The following is a 19,558-nucleotide window of genomic DNA, read 5'->3' on the forward strand; positions in this document are numbered from 1 at the left end:
AAACAAATTTTAAAGCTTCATTACACCAAGATGTAAACTCCTAACAATATACTGTTCTGGAGTTAATTTCCTTTAAAACTAAACTTTCCCTTTATCATGCTCTTGAAAAACAATAAAGTAAAACATATAAAGGACTACAAGAAAAGAAAAGTCCAATGGTTCATAAAAGAATAATGTGTAAGGACAACAATGCTTCAAAATATGCAATAGAGGTGCCATGATTTTCTTAACGACAAAAGCAACTGCCAACTGGTCACAATACAAAGGTGAGCTATACTCTTATACCTCATCGTACTTCTCGCAGGATATAAATATGCCCTTCTACTCGAGGGTAACCAAATTCTTTTAACCAAACACATAAAGCGAACTGTTGATTACATCCTTTATACGAACTAATATTTAGTAATATCTACTCCTCAGGAAAAACAATAGTGTCCTTACTATCAAAGACCCTAAACACATCAATATTAGACAGTCATTACAAAAATTATGTGATATGCAACCAATGGAAACCCAGAATGATCCCCAGGTGTCTCACATTTAATTGAGCATTAGGTCAGGGAGAGTATTGGCTGATTCATTATCCTTCCTACACTCCTCAAGTTTTCTACCCCAGAACTGAAGACCATAATCATAGAACACATGGAACTTCAAGAAATCAAGACAGCAGAAAGAGAAAGTAGATACACCATAGTCAAGAACGGCAAGAGTATATCACATGGCAACAATGTATTCCAAATTGCACTGGAATACTCACTTTTTCATCAAAATGTTAGCAATTTGCAAAAATTGTGGAGAGGCCGGTATGACTTCCCCTTTACTGGTGAAGGTCACCTCAATCTTGGCATTGTCAAAGGTTCTGGTAGCATACAGGACCATGGGCTGTGAAGACAAAAAGCAGAACAGTCAGATTCTTTATCAGGAAGCAAAACTACACGTGACTCTCTGACCTAAAAGTGTTATGCTGGAAACAAAATTTTCTTTACTAGATACAAATATATGCGTGATGATTGAGCAGACCACATTTGTCACACGTCGACTTTAATTCAAACCATCACAGGCACAACCACTGCCTGTGGTGAAGCCCAACTGGCTTTTTTCAGGGTCCCTGCCACGAACTTCCCACCAAATTCAAGGAGGTTTCAAGAAGAAATTTTTATAATTCAAGGAGATTTGGTTAAAAAATTCATGATGAAAGCCTATTTCCAACAGGCCTACACTTGTCCGAAAGGAATCATAGTTTCGATTTTCCTCCAAAAACTCTGTTCCCAGGGCGACTGCCAACCAGGCTTCTCAATTTTCCAGGGGCATGTTATATAACAATGACAGTGCATATAAAACACACACACACACACACGTAGGTACATTATATCCAGTCAATAACAACATGTCAGTGTGGCTCAGGGGTATTTCAGTCTGTTCTTACTTATTTATATTCTTTCCTCATCATATTCGCCTATTTAAACTATATAAAAATGAAGCTTGTTTTGAGCTTGAGAAAAGGCCTAGAACCAGAATATCAACTGTCAAGAACCAGTTTGGGTGTCAAAGTTGATATAATAAACTTGGATGACAAAAATTATTGCTCAAACTCAAAGTAGAGCAATAACTTGGATGGCTCAAGTACACCTATTCAGTGTGAGAGGAGTGAGAACCGTGGCAGAGCAAGATGCAGGAATAAGTTCACTAAATAGAGGGAAAACTGAAAGACAGCATATGTACTCGAGTCGGAGTTGGATAGACTGGGGGAGCGCAGGTTGCAGTAAAGCTGAAACTCTCGCAGTCTTGAAAATAGCTGACACATAACTCGAATCATCCATGCAAAAAGTCCGTTTTTTCATATAATAACGTTTGACTTCTATCGCATATACACTCAAGGCACCCCCCCCCCCCCCCCCCCCCCCCCCTTTTTTTTTCGATGTTCGATTTCTTCACCATTCAGACCTGACTGAAACAAAAACGACCCTGTTGTCACAAACGTTTGTTGTCTTTGATACACACTGAACAAAAACCTCCAGTACAAATTGAACATTAAGATGAATGGTCTTAATTACCAACTCCACGAGGCCAAAAACTGTCCGGCCCCAGAAGACCCAACCAAATAACTAAAATAATTACTCTTTACTTTATGTGATTTGCTATTGTCGATAACTGTAACGCCCAGGCGACCATTGGCGCTCGTCAAGTGACGTAGATTATCGCGATTCAAACGCCTAGATGCTGTCATACTGTCACTTAGGCGGTTGAATCACGTAGATTTTGGTAGGTGTACACCGCCTATGTCCAGTAACTTATTTTCTTTTTAAAAGTTAGTTACAGACCATCGTCCTAGGTCATATTATATAATATATCTGAATTTCAGATTCATAGGAACAAGCATAAAGAAATAAGTTTTTTGCTTCTCCTGAAAAATTTGTCTCTTGGCACTTAGGCGGTTGAATCACGTGGCTAGTGATTTGTAATTTAATTTCATTTTCCTTCCACCATCCATACAGACTTGCACTTCAAAGGAAAGTCACACTTTTACCACCTTCCTCAAACAAAAACAAAAAACCATTTTGTATTAAAAATAATATGAAAATGATCCACTATATACAATAACAAAAATCATAAGACAGTCTAGCACATACAGACTTGTATAGAGTTAAAAATATGAATTCCTGTAATAAATGACCCAGTAAATGCTGTTTACAGTCAGTATATCCATAATGGAAAAAAGAAATCACTGCCTTTTACCATTCTGCAAGCAAAACAAATCAAACCTTTATAAACTCAACTGTGAAAACACACTTACTTGTGCCTTGGAATCTGTATAGCTTGATTCATGTTGTAGTAGTGATCCCGGATCTGCTTCATTCCCAATGAAATCTGAATTCTAGAAGACGGAAAATAAAAGACAAAACGAAGCCAATGTATGACCATTTTCTTTCAGTTCTAATATAGAACAAAACAAATATCTACAGGGTCAAAAGAAGAAAAGAGAATCTAACTGAAGTACTTTTCTAAATAAAACAAATTTTAAAGCTTCATTACACCAAGATGTAAACTCCTAACAATATACTGTTCTGGAGTTAATTTCCTTTAAAACTAAACTTTCCCTTTATCATGCTCTTGAAAAACAATAAAGTAAAACATATAAAGGACTACAAGAAAAGAAAAGTCCAATGGTTCATAAAAGAATAATGTGTAAGGACAACAATGCTTCAAAATATGCAATAGAGGTGCCATGATTTTCTTAACGACAAAAGCAACTGCCAACTGGTCACAATACAAAGGTGAGCTATACTCTTATACCTCATCGTACTTCTCGCAGGATATAAATATGCCCTTCTACTCGAGGGTAACCAAATTCTTTTAACCAAACACATAAAGCGAACTGTTGATTACATCCTTTATACAAACTAATATTTAGTAATATCTACTCCTCAGGAAAAACAATAGTGTCCTTACTATCAAAGACCCTAAACACATCAATATTAGACAGTCATTACAAAAATTCTGTGATATGCAACCAATGGAAACCCAGAATGATCCCCAGGTGTCTCACATTTAATTGAGCATTAGGTCAGGGAGAGTATTGGCTGATTCATTATCCTTCCTACACTTCTCAAGTTTTCTACCCCAGAACTGAAGACCATAATCATAGAACACATGGAACTTCAAGAAATCAAGACAGCAGAAAGAGAAAGTAGATACACCATAGTCAAGAACGGCAAGAGTATATCACATGGCAACAATGTATTCCAAATTGCACTGGAATACTCACTTTTTCATCAAAATGTTAGCAATTTGCAAAAATTGTGGAGAGGCCGGTATGACTTCCCCTTTACTGGTGAAGGTCACCTCAATCTTGGCATTGTCAAAGGTTCTGGTAGCATACAGGACCATGGGCTGTGAAGACAAAAAGCAGAACAGTCAGATTCTTTATCAGGAAGCAAAACTACACGTGACTCTCTGACCTAAAAGTGTTATGCTGGAAACAAAATTTTCTTTACTAGATACAAATATATGCGTGATGATTGAGCAGACCACATTTGTCACACGTCGACTTTAATTCAAACCATCACAGGCACAACCACTGCCTGTGGTGAAGCCCAACTGGCTTTTTTCAGGGTCCCTGCCACGAACTTCCCACCAAATTCAAGGAGGTTTCAAGAAGAAATTTTTATAATTCAAGGAGATTTGGTTAAAAAATTCATGATGAAAGCCTATTTCCAACAGGCCTACACTTGTCCGAAAGGAATCATAGTTTCGATTTTCCTCCAAAAACTCTGTTCCCAGGGCGACTGCCAACCAGGCTTCTCAATTTTCCAGGGGCATGTTATATAACAATGACAGTGCATATAAAACACACACACACACACACGTAGGTACATTATATCCAGTCAATAACAACATGTCAGTGTGGCTCAGGGGTATTTCAGTCTGTTCTTACTTATTTATATTCTTTCCTCATCATATTCGCCTATTTAAACTATATAAAAATGAAGCTTGTTTTGAGCTTGAGAAAAGGCCTAGAACCAGAATATCAACTGTCAAGAACCAGTTTGGGTGTCAAAGTTGATATAATAAACTTGGATGACAAAAATTATTGCTCAAACTCAAAGTAGAGCAATAACTTGGATGGCTCAAGTACACCTATTCAGTGTGAGAGGAGTGAGAACCGTGGCAGGGCAAGATGCAGGAATAAGTTCACTAAATAGAGGGAAAACTGAAAGACAGCATATGTACTCGAGTCGGAGTTGGATAGACTGGGGGAGCGCAGGTTGCAGTAAAGCTGAAACTCTCGCAGTCTTGAAAATAGCTGACACATAACTCGAATCATCCATGCAAAAAGTCCGTTTTTTCATATAATAACGTTTGACTTCTATCGCATATACACTCAAGGCACCCCCCCCCCCCCCGCCCCCCCTTCGATGGTCCCCGACACATGCACTACTCACACGTACAAGGTCATGTCACGTGATGCGAAAGAGCGTTTAAAAGCTCCACTGACAGGTCTTGATGATGGGCCCGGCTAACCAACTCAGACGAAACTTGCTTTTAAAGCAACCGTAGAACAACAGTCGGTTTTAGTTGAAATAACGTGCGTGAGTCAACTACTAGATTCGGCATAGATGCATTAGAAAGTAGCTTTCCAAGTTTCTGCCGATAAAAAATCCAACCAGTGCTTCCAAACAAAAGATATTGCAGAACTTTTTATATTTTTTCCCCTAAGAATCGGTGGCAACAGACGCAACGACAAAAAATCAGGATACTGGCGATCGAAATCGGGAAAATCGGGATGCTTGAGATTTGGGGCAAAAAATCGGGATATCCCGATTAAATCGGGATGAGTGGCAGGTCTGGAGTATGACAGATCCCGATTCCACACAAGGCCTGCACCAGAGAGCTATAGATCTAGTACATGTAGTAATCAAAATTCTGAATACTAAAATCTGCTTCCCAGTTCAGTTTTGTCCTCTGGTGTAGCCTTCAACCCTCCAGCGTGCGTCTTAAAAAAGATATATATAAATAATCTCCCCCCCCCCCCTCCCCATTCCCGAGTCCTATACTTCGCAGCGCTCAGACTTTGAATGAAATTTGGTGACTTTAACAATCGAGGATACGTTACTCACGATGTGATGCGATGTGATCTCAGGTCGGTAAGAAAAAAATAAATTATTTTCTCTTAATTCAAAGCAATGTGAACCCCCATTGTTTATTAAGAAATAAAAATCTTTTGAAGATAACAGTAATAATTAAGTATGGTAAAAGAACAGTCACTGTAATAAACCAAAATTACCCCCTTCTATATTAACAGAAAATAAAATCTACTCACATCTTTGGCTAACAATCGACAAAGGTAGAGAATTCCGCCATCAAACAACTGCACTGTCCCCGTTTCATTTTGCAGTGAGGCAATCAGAGCATGCTTCACTCTGTGGTTCTCTACAGGGGGCTTGAAGTCCACATGATACTGGAAAATCTTCTTTTCAGCCCAGAACCTCACTTCAAAGTAGTTGGCCATCAGATTCGCTTTATTTCCAATTGTGCCTATTGAAGAGAACATAACATTATTATCGCATGACACCTACATTGATATGTCCATTTTAAAAGAAAGGTTGGAATATATATATACAAGTTTTATCACGATAAAAAAAATCTTTTATAACATCTCGTCTAACGGGTCAGGGAGCATGTACACAGATAACTAACAAGTCTGTACACTTAAAGCAGAGAAGGTACTTGTGTGTGCACATCAGAACATTTTGAATAAATTTTTCTTTTAATCTGTCAGCAGATCATTAATCCCAGACCTGTAAGTGAGTGGCCTGAAAAATTGTCAGAAATGCAACTGGGGGGGGGGGTGCTCACACCGCGGTGAACACCCCCTCCCCCCCCAAAGTATCTAAATTGCCATTTGAGGGCATTTTCAGCCGTACAGAGTAAAATAATGGTTCAAAAAGATCTCATGTACCTAATGATATTAAATCTACATACATCAGGGTTGTATGAATTTCGAGCATATCAAATATCTGGTAATCGACCGTGTGATGCATACCACTGTTACAAGCCGTACTTGGGAAATGCATCGTCTTTTTTGTTTGGTCGTATTCCCAGCCCTAGATTTGCTGAAACTGAAAGTAACATTTGAGTTGGAGAAAAAGGTTGGTTGGTCAGAGTCAAAATTGAAAGAATTCCAGCAATTGCTGGAACACACATATCTGCAAACCTAAAAATTCAAAACTCACCGACACAAGCTTTGGTGTCCTCCTTGTAGCGCTTTTCCACATACTTTTCATAAGGGGCTCTACGTCTATACTCGGGCTTTCCACTCAGGCTCAGCTGGCCCATCTGTGAGACAGGGGCTCCTCCATCTCCATTTCCGCCAGCAGTGGGTCTCTCCCGGCCTCCACCACGCTGGACGCCCCTGCCTCCGGTCACAGCCTCAGGACCTAAGCCAGCTACAGGGGCTTGCTGGGGCATTACCACAGGCTGCTGAGCTTGGCCAGGGTCTGCCTGCCGGGCACCCCTGCTTCTGCCTCGACCCACCGGAGCTGCCGGAGCAGCACCAGCTCCTCCCTGAGAACAAATCAAGTTTGTGAGTAAAGAGAAGCACATTGACAAGATAACGATTATTCAGTGCATATAAAAGGCAAGACAGACAGATAGAAACAACACAAAAGAGGAAGACCTAGCAGTCGCTCAGTGAGTGCCCTCCAAGCACCCATGGGAAAAGACTGAGACTTTAAGAAATGACAGGGACAAAATGGCAACAGTCGGCAACTATTGTAATTTGCCAAACTGACGCGGAAAGCATGAATGCTATCTAAGAGCCTTCGCCAAAAGGTCAGGGTGTTTGCATAGAAAGTTTTAAAATCAAACTGCAACTTATGAAAAGCATGTTTTCTAATTTTTTTAAAAACAAGCAAAAACAAAACCCAAAGCATGTGACAAGAAAATAAATTGATCAAGCTGCTTGAACAGATTGTACCCTTTGAGCCCTAACCTCCTTCAGCCTGAGCTCCTAGATTTTTATGATCGTTAGAATCACATTCCATATCCCTCTCAGGGTAGTCCTCGTCATTACCAACATTGCATCCTTATTCAGAAAGATCTTCAAAATAATCAGTAACGTCCTGTGTATTAAACACTTTTCTGTACACGTTTTGTCCCAGGCGGGCCAGTTTGGGAATATGGTCTATCTCGCTGATACACAAGTGGCTGGGCATAAGGGCAATGTTGTAACTACACGCCACTGGTGTACCGGTGTCAAGTGCTCAAGGGGCTAAGGGTGCACCTAATCATCCTTCACAGAAAGGAGAAACATTTGAAATACAGCATTTTTACTCACATAAAAGAGTTGGTTGAATATAGAATATTGTTACTATTGTTACCCCCAAACCATTTAGTATTTAGCAAAGTACAAATTTAAATATACTACTCAAATCAAAATTAGGGACAACTTAGTTGCAACATGAATTCTTAAGCAAGCTCTAAAAAACCAGCATGTTCTGTTAAACCCTGTCAGACTTGCCCCCCACTCCATGCCCCTAACTCCGCCCTATCATACCTGCCCTCCTTGGCGAGCTCTCAATTACCAGAAAGGGGTCTGTCGTGGTTAATATTTACAGAGTATTCAACAATATTAACTAGTGCTTGTATGTCCAATTCAAGGTGCTAAATGAAGTACCCCACTTTTCAAAAGTCATGCGGATCAAACTGGAAAAATAAGACGTTTAAAAAACCCTGTGACTCTGACAAGCATTTAAATCGGTAATGCTGCCTCATGGATGGAATTCAAGTTGCATGCTATGCAGGCATGCCACTTTATAAAATCTAAAAATCCGGACCTCTGGTAAAAAAAAAATCAGGACTAGGCGAAAAAAAATTGAGATCAACAACAAATTGCCAAGGTGACTACCAAGCTGACTAAAATTTTACAGGGGATTTCATAAATATATGAGCCTTTCCTAAAACCTCGGGACAGAAAGGGGGACATAAGGTATCCAAATTCAAAATGAGACAACAGCCTCAAAATAATGGAGTTTCACAAGATTTTATGATGTTTTTGTTTTTTTATAATACTGTCCAGGAAACTGAAACTTCCATAAACAAAATTTCACACACATTTCATCAATGTTTGTCAATCTTGTGGACATAACTCTCATACATAAATGTCTTATCTTTCATTACAATAATGGAGGTTTCACTGGGTACACATTTAGGTCGTGAAAGTTATACCTAAGACAGAATAATATAACATTTTTACACCTCTAAATTCTTGTGAGCCAACTTATAACACCAATATTAAGGAAAACTAAACACCACTAAAATGGGGAATATGGCTGAAAAAAAATTAAGGTCTATTTCTGAAGAAAAAAAAATAAATAAAAACTCACGTACTTTATAATAAACACCACACTAAAAAGTGACCCCTAGGAATATCAATGGGAAAAGTCACATCTCTCTCCCTGAATTGATTATCTATGCATTTTCCCTCCCTGCAGTAAGTCTGGTACTGTTTATATCTTCCACTTCCACCAGACTTCTTCATCACAACAGGAAGTTCTGCAGTCACGTGTCCGTGATACGGCATTGATTCATAGGGTGGTGTATGAACTTCAGGTACAACACAAAAGTGAACGCAAATTGGCACCCTACTTCCGAAAACCGGTGCGTCTTATAGAATAGAAATAACTTTCTCACAACAAACAATGCTGGCCATTTAAAGGTATCATTTCCCATGCTTTTTTGCAAGAAAATATGACTTCTACCTGCTGGAATGCCTTTGACAATACTAGAACTTTGCTAAAGCAATGAAAATTCTTATTCCAGTCCTTTCATGCGCGAATAGGATGGATAAACATGTAAGAGTTTATTTTCACGAGAAGAGTTATTACTGGGGAGTCAAATTTCAAACGCATCGTACTCAGCTTACAATTCATATAAATGGATGGGACCAGTCTTAAATTAACCATAGACTTTCCCTTTTCCATCACAAATCAACACTTTTTTACCTACTTGTTCTTCATTTTTCTTACAATCAGAGACAAAACACTATATAAAAAGTGTCCCCCTTTATTTGCATAAAATACAGCTAAAAATAGGAAAATTTTCTTTATTCCAAAAAAAAAAAACCCTACTTTCCCCATCTATCTAAATTTTTTCCCAGTTTATCAGTGACATTCACTGGATGTATTGACACCAATAATGATTAGATTGCTATTCTCTTTCTCCCTGAATACCTCTACAAAGAGAACAGTACCTCACAACGACGAACTTTTAGGAAAGGTTCATATCCATGTATACACACTGGAAGTGTGAGTGTGTCTGTTAATGTTATCATTTTTTGTAACCATAAAGGATCACGTCAAGCACTCCCAGTCCAAGTGTCTAACATCCCCCCCCCCCTTCAATGAGTACTAAAAGACACTTCAATCAGTGTGCATAAACTTAAGTTTACTCCATCAACGGACCCCCCCCCCCCACCCCCAAAGACATGTGGAACTCATATACCTAAGTCACTGGTCAGGTGATGCAAACGCTTGATTGAAACTGTTTTATTGGCGGGTCTTGATAACAGGCTCGACTAATCAGAACTCTGACAAAACTTGTTTTGAAAATAACAGCAGAACTAGGAATAATCATTTGTATGTCGCAATTTAAACAGTTATCAGGTCATCATCAGAGAATTCTGAGTGAAAATAAAAACTAAAGTAGATCTTGAGAATGTCCCAAGCCAGAATGCCAAATCAATACTACTTCCAGTATAGTTAAAATAACATGTGTGAGCAAGGTTTCAACACACCTTGAGGCAAGTCTACTACATCCGACATTGAAATTTTGGAAAATAGTACTTTGAGTTCCAATTGACAAATAGTTTAACGGGTGCTTCCCACGACAGAGAAGAAGGCAGAACAAGTTTTTAGAAAAATCCAGGGCAACTGACAGAACTAAAAAAATCGGGATACACACGATCGAAATCGGGAAAATCGGGATGTTTGAGATTGGGGGGGGGGGGGGGATCTGGACATTTCCTGATTAAATGGGGATGTGTGGCAGGTCTGGCTACTGTATCGCCAGCCACTCCTGTTCTCAGATTCCTGACAGCCGAACCCGAGACAGTTCAGGACAGTTGGCAAGCCTGTAATCAACACTTTTCGAGTGACATTAAAAACAAAATCACAGCTGTCTTAGTCTACTAAACTCACAGGTGGTTGCTGAGGCGCAGGTGCTGCTGGTTCAGGTGCTTGACCTGGAGGTGCAGGTTGCTGGGGTCGACGTCCACGTCCCCCTCTCCCACGAGCTCGACCTTGGCCAGGTTGTTGACCACTCATCTTGACCTAGTAAGTAAGTTTATTCAGTGTTTAAGGCCATTGGCCCACATCACATCATATAAAAAAAACTAATTTTTAAATAGTTTTCATTATAAAGAAAAGGTACAGGTTGTGAACATATCTCTTATCATGCAAACATGTCAGTCTTTGGGGAATCCATAGCTTGAAATTTTCTACCCACCTTTTTGTCATAACCAATTACAATAGTCTCCGCTTAAGATCCCGGTGCCAGGGAGCAAGGAAATACGGGGTCTTAGGCGAACCGGGATCTTAACCGACGAACCCAGGGAAGAATCTATGGTGACCCATGCTAAGGCTCACAATCGGTAAAATGGTCTCTCTACACTCTAAAATGAACTGACATGACCCTCTTGGTGGGTTTATTACATATGGCGAGCAAAGAGTGGTTAACCTTGATGACCTATCACAGTGCAGAGTGGGATGAGGCGTGCCATTTTCACTTACTGTCGTATCATGAGTCTCAAGATCTACACTTATCCAGTTGCCCCTCCCCCTTCCCTGTAGAAAATTTATATCCTTCCATCTCTAACAGAGTCACCCCCCCCCCCCCCCAAACTACCTTTGTCGTTACACACCATTACATTGTGGACACATAAATTAAAATTCAGTCTGTCTCGCAAATTCGGGAGTAGAGACAACTTCTGCAATGGTCAGCAAAGAGTTCACAGTTCAATGTGATCACGCCTGGAGCGAACATGTAGGCCCTACCCACCCAGCGAGTGATGTAAGTTTAGGCAGAGAGCTCAGGTGTGAGTGCGATGTTCGGTGAAAACAAACGTGTTGGTCATTTCACACCCTGGTGTGATCCCTTCCGGGGCAAACATTGTATCGCTTCATCGAGTTTTACACGTGTATGTGATCACATTCACGATAGTAGCTGATCTTTGACGCGACAGACAGTTTATTGATCTCAACTTTTCACTCTTGGTTGATCGGCTGTGCCCGCCCGCATTTTTGTTCCGCAAATTATGATCTGAAATGCGGGATCTTAGCCGAATGTAGACATTCTGAGTGACTTTGAGCGGGATCTTAAGGATAACTTTTGTAAAGTACACATTTTGTTTTCTTTAAAAAGCGGGATCTTAAGCGAACTGGAATCGTAAGCGGTGGGATCTTATGCGGAGACTACTGTAATACAAAATTATATAGATTCTTGTGCTATTCAGTGTGGCAGAGCCCTTGCCCTATTCAAAATTTAAATCGTTAGGCTAAATAAATACAAGTAGTCACACCAAGGCACCACCACTTTGATATACAACGAATGGTTTTCGCATAACCTGGCATATCTACGAACACAGTAACCGGCAACCTGGCAGTCCAGAACTCCTAAGTTCAGTTTTTGTCACTCGGTGTTGCCTTCATCCCCACCCCTCCCCCGACTATACCTTAAAAAAATCAATAATCCCCCCATTCCGGAGCCCTATACTTCGCAGCGCACAGGCTCTGAATGAACTTTGGTGACCCCCAACCGCTACTCACAAGGTGATGCATACGAACAGGTTCACTGACCGGTCCCGATGGCGAGCCCAACAAGACGCTTTTGTATGACTTTCTTTTTTTTTCAGTAAGTGACAGCACAGGACAAAATATTGATTTATTTTCATCCCGGTTTACCGTGTACGTAGATACTGAGACCAGGTGCCCGGATACCGTGTACGTAGATATTGAGACTAGGTGCCCAGTTACCGTGTACGTAGACACTCCGTTATATTTAATATTTAGCAAGCACACTACTTGTCATCCAAATGAATCACAACATACTTAACATACACAATAAAATTAAAATCAATATCAGATTAGAACATGCTGAATGTAATCTCCCACACACAAAACCATAAATAAGCACAGTAACAACCATGGGTCTCAACTCAGAATTCTAAAAAAGGAGGACTTTTCGGGTGATCGCCACAGAAGCCCATTTTCGGGAAACACCCATTATTATTATACTGTTGAATCCAAGAATGCAGATATAAAAACCATCAACTTATCAAAGCAAGGTTATTTCACACCAATTTGAGGGTCTGAGAGATAATTTCAAGTAAGAGTCACATACCAAATATTTACAATCTTGATTACGTACAAAAAGTGGTGTCGCCTGGTGTCTTGTGCGACTTATTTATATTTTCCCTTCATCATATTCGCCTGTATATATAAACTATATAAAAAAGAATATTGTTTTGAGCCTAGAACCAGAATATCGACTGTCATGATTCATATCATATATATATACAGTCGAACCTGTGTAAGACGGAATCGCAAGGGAGCCAGAAAAAAATTCCGTCTTAGACAGGGGAATTTAGGGGGAGATGGAGGTTGAGGGGGGGGGGGGGGTTCAAAGGCTCAGCCGGTGGGATCAAGGATCGCTAGTCCGATCGACAAGCAGTGGTCAAAACTTCACACCTCTCAATTGCTATCCTGTCTGATAATGACATGCGTCAGTCTTACTTATCCAATTACCACCAGTGCTTGCCTTTCATAGGACCACTGTTTGACCTATTAAAAACAGAAACGTTTGAACATCTCCCTTGCTTCCATCCTTAGCCCTACCCACCAATGCCACCCCTTACTGCCATCCTTTAACAACGATTCAAGGAACTCTTTTCTCGGCTGGCCGTACGATCAGGGCGGCAGGCATTGGTCGATCTAATTTCACACCTCTGGCTTCTGGATCTAGGAGAGTTTCCGTAGTGGCTCGCTACTCAAGCACTCTCACAGGCAGTCGTGAGATTTCACACCCACAATCCATTGACCATCTGCATTGCTCAGGGCTCACATGGTGGGGTAACATCTACCCCAAATTGCACCCCTACTCCCCTACTTCGCCCTGCGGCATGACCATAGCGTTAGTTTAGAGGCAGCGGAACCAAACTTGCGAGTTTTGTTTCAAATCAGGGCTGAGTGGGCAAAGCATTTTCCGTCTTAGACAGGTGAAACCCTTGAAAGGGAGCGGATTTTTCTTTCCGTTTCCGCGTTGGACAGGTTTCCGTTTCATACAGGTAATTAAAGAGGAATATATCAAGGGGGGAGCGGGGAGATTCCGTTAAGACAGGTGTCCGTTTTATACAGGTTTCCGTTAAGGCAGGTTCGACTGTATATATATATAGGCCAATATAATAAACATGAAAGACAAAAATTAATGCTCAAACTCAAAGTAGAGTAGAATAGCCCAAGTAGACATATTCAGTGTGAGAGGTGTAAGAACTGTGGGAGAGCAAGAAGCAGTGATACTGAAAATCTGCGAATCTTGAACAGAAAGCTAAAATATAGAGATCTAATTTACTGTTACCAATCCAATGAAACGCGAACACTTAGGCCCCTAAGTTCCATTACACGCTTACAAGTTATGACGGTTCCCGATTTCACACAAGGCCTGCACCAACGCACACTTTACTTTACAGAGAGCTGTAGATCAGGTAGTAATAAAAATTTTAAGCATTAAACATTTGCTTTCAGTTTGTTTGTTTGTCCTCTGGTGTTGCGTCCAGCCCTCCTCCTATCCCCGAGTGAGTCTTTCAAAAAAATCAATAATCTCCCCCCATTTCTGAGTCCTGTACTTCAAAGCGTTAAGAGCGCGCGCAGTTTCAATGACCGGTCACAATGGCAAGCCCGACAAAGACGCTGGCATAACTTTCTTTTTGGTCTTACCCCCACAAGTGACAACACAGTGACAAATATTGATTTATTTTCATGGCGACACCACGTTTGCAATGCCGAAGCTGCATGTTACAATAAATGTTGCGTTATCAATTACTGACAAACTTCTGGGTGGTAACGAAAGCGAAAGCAGATCTTGATTTTCCAGCCGAGCCTTAGTGACACAATTCCGCTTGCCGCCAAAGCCGCCAGTTCACGTGAAACGTACTCTCAGAGCCGAATTAATATCACAATCACGACCGGCAGAAATGAACTTAAAGACGTTATTGGATTTGGTTTTTCAAATATTCGAGATCTTTTATGTATTTTCACGGGTCTCGGCGATTTTTTTTTTATTCCTGGGGCCAGGCAGTCACCCTGCTCCCAACAACTCTCTTTCTGATTGGCCCGCTATCGCGGTAGCGGAGTTTAGCGGAGGAAATGGCGGTAGCGGAAATCCGCTAAATAGCGGACTATTGAGACCCATGAACAACACAGCGTTAGATTTAGCCTAACAAAGAACATCATTTACACTTTTTATCACTGGGTCAGCAGACTTATACTGGCCCATGATCAATCAAATCTTACCAGAGTAAGTTGTAAGATCAGCTGGCAAGCATTTTAGCAAATCCTATGGCATGGGCTGTACGCTATTAGGTAGGAAAGATCTAGATTTTAAATTCTCTTCAGTCTTCAGTTCACAACTGTCTGTGCAGCACCAGACTAAATCAGAGCCAGAGAGAGACAACCATCATCTCTATATATAGCCTATTGATCTAGATCTGTAGAAAGCATAGTATTATGAGCCATTCAAAAAGTAAGCCTTCACAGGACAAGTTTCTTGGAAATGGTTTAACTGTTTCTGTTTCCGATCAATGCATTTTGCCACGACTAATCAATTAATAATCATTTACACTCCAGTGGCAGTAGCTAGAGCTAGAAAATCTACACTAGTACTAGATATTTAGATCTTTATAATATATAGCAATATGAAAAATTAAATTTTTATCCAAACTGCTTTAAAATGGGCTTAAATGAAAATAGAGTAAATTCTAAGAACTATGGTTTTTAAAGTTAAAAACTCCATTGACAAATTTTTTAAAAACTGTTGTCAAGTCAGTAATTAGACCTGCATGTGAGCCTCAACCAGAAAATTTTGCGCACCCCCCCCCCCCCCCCAAAGCCTTTGTGGGTGTCATAAGGAAGGACTATCCGAGTAACGAGCGACCACCCCAACAAACACAATAAAGAAGAGACCTAACCCTAACCCCAAAAAGAACCTGCAACGGGCCTCATGTAAAAAGGCCAAAACAAGTCCTAAATGAAAAAAAAAAATTAAAATTTAAAAAACACACTCCAAAACAAACAAGGAGCATATAGATCTAGATCTAGATCTATATGGTTTACATCTACATTGCTTTTGGGTTTGATACAATAACACAACAGAATTGGAATATGAATACTCAATATAGATCTAGTAATCTAAATAAATCTAGATCTACATCTTGTAGAACAAGTGAAGAGGAATAGGCCTTGAACTAGAAATCCGCATCCGATTCCGAACAGAGGGACTCAGCTGAGTCTAGATCTAGATCTAGATAAATAAATAATTCACGCACCTGATGAAATGCTTATTTTTACCAATTAATATTACAGCACAACCTATGATAGGGTTTGACACAATAGAATTGGAATTTGAATCCTCCATTGAGGTCTATAATGATCTATATATATATAAATCTAGATCTTGATCTAGATTCTATTAGAACAAGAGAGTCGGACTTGAATGAATCCACACGATCTGAACAATTGAATTAGTCAACAAACGAAATTCAAAATGGCCGCTCGAGCACGAAACTGAAAGTAGATAATTTAGGTTGTCGTCCTTTTTCGCATTCGCATTTCTACTTAGGTTCTGACAATTATGTCGGAAACGCCGACGTCGGCAGTCGGCACTAAAACGAAAGAGCTGGCGAAGCCGATGGGAGAAAAAGGGGTCGCTGGCAGTCGGCCAGGCCTCGCACTACGCACATTGACTGATACAGGCGGGCCTAGCGATAGCATCGGACGGTTCGCGGGTCGGATCGCGATTGTCGGATTTCAGACGATTGTCGGCAAACATGCAGGTCTAAGTAATGAATAGGAGTGTATGAATCGACGCGATCACCCCTTCTAAAACTCAGTAAAGCGGTATCGGGAAAACCCGCAATGGGTTCCACTGTACATTTTGCTAGCACTTCCCCCTGCTCTCTCTCTGAGCTCTCTCACACACACACACACACACTACCAGGTCTGGGCACTGAAACTTTCCGACATCACAAAAGAGTTCCCCTACCGGGTCTGTATACTTTGTGATTTTATTCCCGGTTACCGGGTCTGTAAACACTTCGTCTTCCTTATTGTGTTTGATGGGGTGGTCGCTCGTAACGGAAGTCCTTCTTAAAATAGTTTGCAACGTTCTTACGTTTAAGTTTAGTCGCATGTCATAGGAATCAAATTGGAAGTGGCTATTCTCACCCGGGATGAGAATAGAAATACGATCGACCTCTCACCCCAGGTGAGACTTGCCACCGTAGGCTATTCTCACCCGGTGTGAAACAAGACCTGTTTTTCCTAATTTCGGAATACTTTCTATCTATGTGGATGATCAAATGGATAAAGGCAAAGAAAAGATTACGTTATAGCACAAAAGTAAGCAAATTTTATCGACTACAAAGATGCTACGGCTATTTCACTTTTCAAATCCAGCCGGACTACGGGGGTCGCCATTTTGTTTTGCCCGGAAGTTCTCGCAAATTCTACTCCTCCCCTCTTCTCTCTCTTTCTGAATACTGTCTATCGGTGTGGACGATAAAATTGACCAAAACAAAGTTAAAAAATGATGTTAAAACACAAAAGTAAATTAATTTGGTCGTCTATAAAGATGCTACGACTATTTAACTTTTCGAATCGAGCCGAACTACGCGGGTCGCCATTTTGTTTTGCCCGGAAGTTCTCACGTTACTCCTCTCTCTCTCTCTTTCTCTCTCCACTGCCCACAGACAAAATTGTACACTTTTAGTAATGGAACGTTTGTTCACGGCACAGAATTCTACAATTTTTCTGTTATCACAGTGTAGAATTCTGTGGTTTAGGGTGAACGCAAAATTGGTTGGCCTAGATCTAGGCTATAACGGTGAACCAAGGAGATTAAAAACTCCTTGCGGTGAACGCGCACCGGGTGAGAATAGCCAAAAGACTCGCCTGTGCACTATTCTCACCCGAGAGGTGGCCAATCAAATTAACAAAATCGAAAGAAACCTAATCTAGATCTAGATCTAAAAGCCATGCAGCACTACTTGGAGGTGGTCCCGACTTGTGTAGGCCTAGATCTACTGTAATATCGATACTGATTTAAATAGTCGGTATCAATGTTGTATGTTTTATCAGTAGCCTAGATCTAGATCTAGGATCTAGAATCTAAATCTAGTCTACAAAATGAGCAGTAAAATTTCAATTGTTTTTCACAAACAAGGCCCGGGGGTTTGCCCCCCTGACTTAAAAAAACAAAACATGGGGTGTTTCAGATTTCAATGCCCCCCTGAATTTGACCACGATTTGATGTTTTGCAATAAGGTTTGAAAGGCTATCTCTCCATATCGGCACGCAAATCAAAAAGTAATCGTTTAGACTTCTAGAACCAGAAGTAATCGTCATTGGCATTGTCATTGGGGTCAAAACTAGATTCTAGATTTTCCCTGTCATAAAAGTCGGGACCACCATCCAAGTAGTGCCAGCCATGCCACCATGGCAACACCAGTCACACTGTGAGGGGAAAAAAACATGAAAATTAAAACACCACCATGCCATGCTGCTCTAGAAATCTAGATTCTTTCAGAGTTTGAAAATGAAAAGAGATAGAAATCTAACTAGAATCTAGGAGGCTATAAAAACTGAGGCAAAATTTACTGATTAAATCTAATATCTAGAAATATAGATTCTAGATCTATGCTAGATCTAGATTGCTCAATTACTCTCACAACATAAAATAACTTTGAATTAAACCATTAAGAGTTGACTTACAAAGAAACACGATGCTCAAACACGGTGCACTTTTGGAACACTCTCCTCTCCGTTTGTTTTTATTACACCACCCTCGCTTCTCTTCTGTTCTGTTGATCTGGCTGGAGGAAGAGGTTGATGTTACAAGGGAGGCAATTGTAATTGTTATTTGCACTGAGCCAGGATTCTTTACATCTCATACCAAATTTTATGCGATAAAGGCGGGAACGCCCGAAGTGCATGAACTAAATCTAAATCTAGTTGTTTGGCTTTTTTTCAACTCTATCTCGTTTTTGGAGCAATTGTCTGCAAGTTTCATAAAGATACAAACCTGCCATATTGAGTTTTGGGAGACTAAGAATAAGTGGGGTGATTTATATGCTTTTCTGTTGTTAAAAAACACGGTCAAACGAAAGTTTTCAGATACCTATATATATATATATAACGTATAAGTAAAGAATGACAAAGTTAATATCATGTATAATGTGTCACATTATTCTTATCACTTTCAATATACAAATTCATCATCATCTGAATTGAAACAGGAGTCTGTGAATTTAATGTTGTTAGTCGGGGGGGGGGGTTGTTGTTGTTTTTTTTCTAATTACAATTTCACATTTTCAAATGACGATGCCCCCGAGCTTCGATATGAAGTATTTCTCACTACCATGATTGTCTATACCATCCTACTTTATCATCAAAATAATTACAACAGAAAGAGTAAATTATAAGGAATACAATGACTGGAGTCGTTTGACAAAATAAAATATAATGAGATCATGGTGTCAAAATTAATTGACACGACTGGCCAACTTGTCAATATGCAAGCATCTTGCAGTCAGCATCTTCTCCCGTCTTCGTGCAAATGCGCATGGGCAAAAATTGAGATTGTGATGGTTTCCAGTGATTTTTCTAGGTCCTAGGCCTACTTTTATGAACTAGCCTTAATCTGTGCTCAAGGCCAACTTGAGCCAATTTAGATTCGTGGCACTGATGATGGCCGGAACGCCGGTGATGCTAAGCCTGAACCGTTCTTTTAG

General features: G+C 40.3%; 1 protein-coding gene across 1 annotated transcript in view; it reads right to left on the reverse strand.

Annotated features, from left to right (window-relative positions):
• LOC101852400 (piwi-like protein 1) overlaps positions 1-18,659 on the reverse strand; it is a 62,121-nt gene extending 43,462 nt beyond the window's left edge. Inside the window, exons 1-6 of the mRNA XM_005096092.3 lie at positions 18,540-18,659; positions 10,698-10,829; positions 6,735-7,065; positions 5,822-6,036; positions 3,767-3,891; positions 2,795-2,875 (exon numbers count right to left, since the gene is read on the reverse strand). Of these exons, the coding sequence (XP_005096149.1) occupies positions 2,795-2,875; positions 3,767-3,891; positions 5,822-6,036; positions 6,735-7,065; positions 10,698-10,823 (878 nt within the window). The 5' untranslated portion in view covers positions 10,824-10,829; positions 18,540-18,659. The remainder of the gene's footprint in view (positions 1-2,794; positions 2,876-3,766; positions 3,892-5,821; positions 6,037-6,734; positions 7,066-10,697; positions 10,830-18,539) is intronic.
• Between the last annotated feature and the right edge of the window lie 899 nt (positions 18,660-19,558).

The sequence above is a fragment of the Aplysia californica genome, unplaced genomic scaffold, assembly GCF_000002075.1.
Source record: "Aplysia californica isolate F4 #8 unplaced genomic scaffold, AplCal3.0 scaffold00121, whole genome shotgun sequence".
NCBI classification, from domain to species: domain Eukaryota; kingdom Metazoa; phylum Mollusca; class Gastropoda; order Aplysiida; family Aplysiidae; genus Aplysia; species Aplysia californica.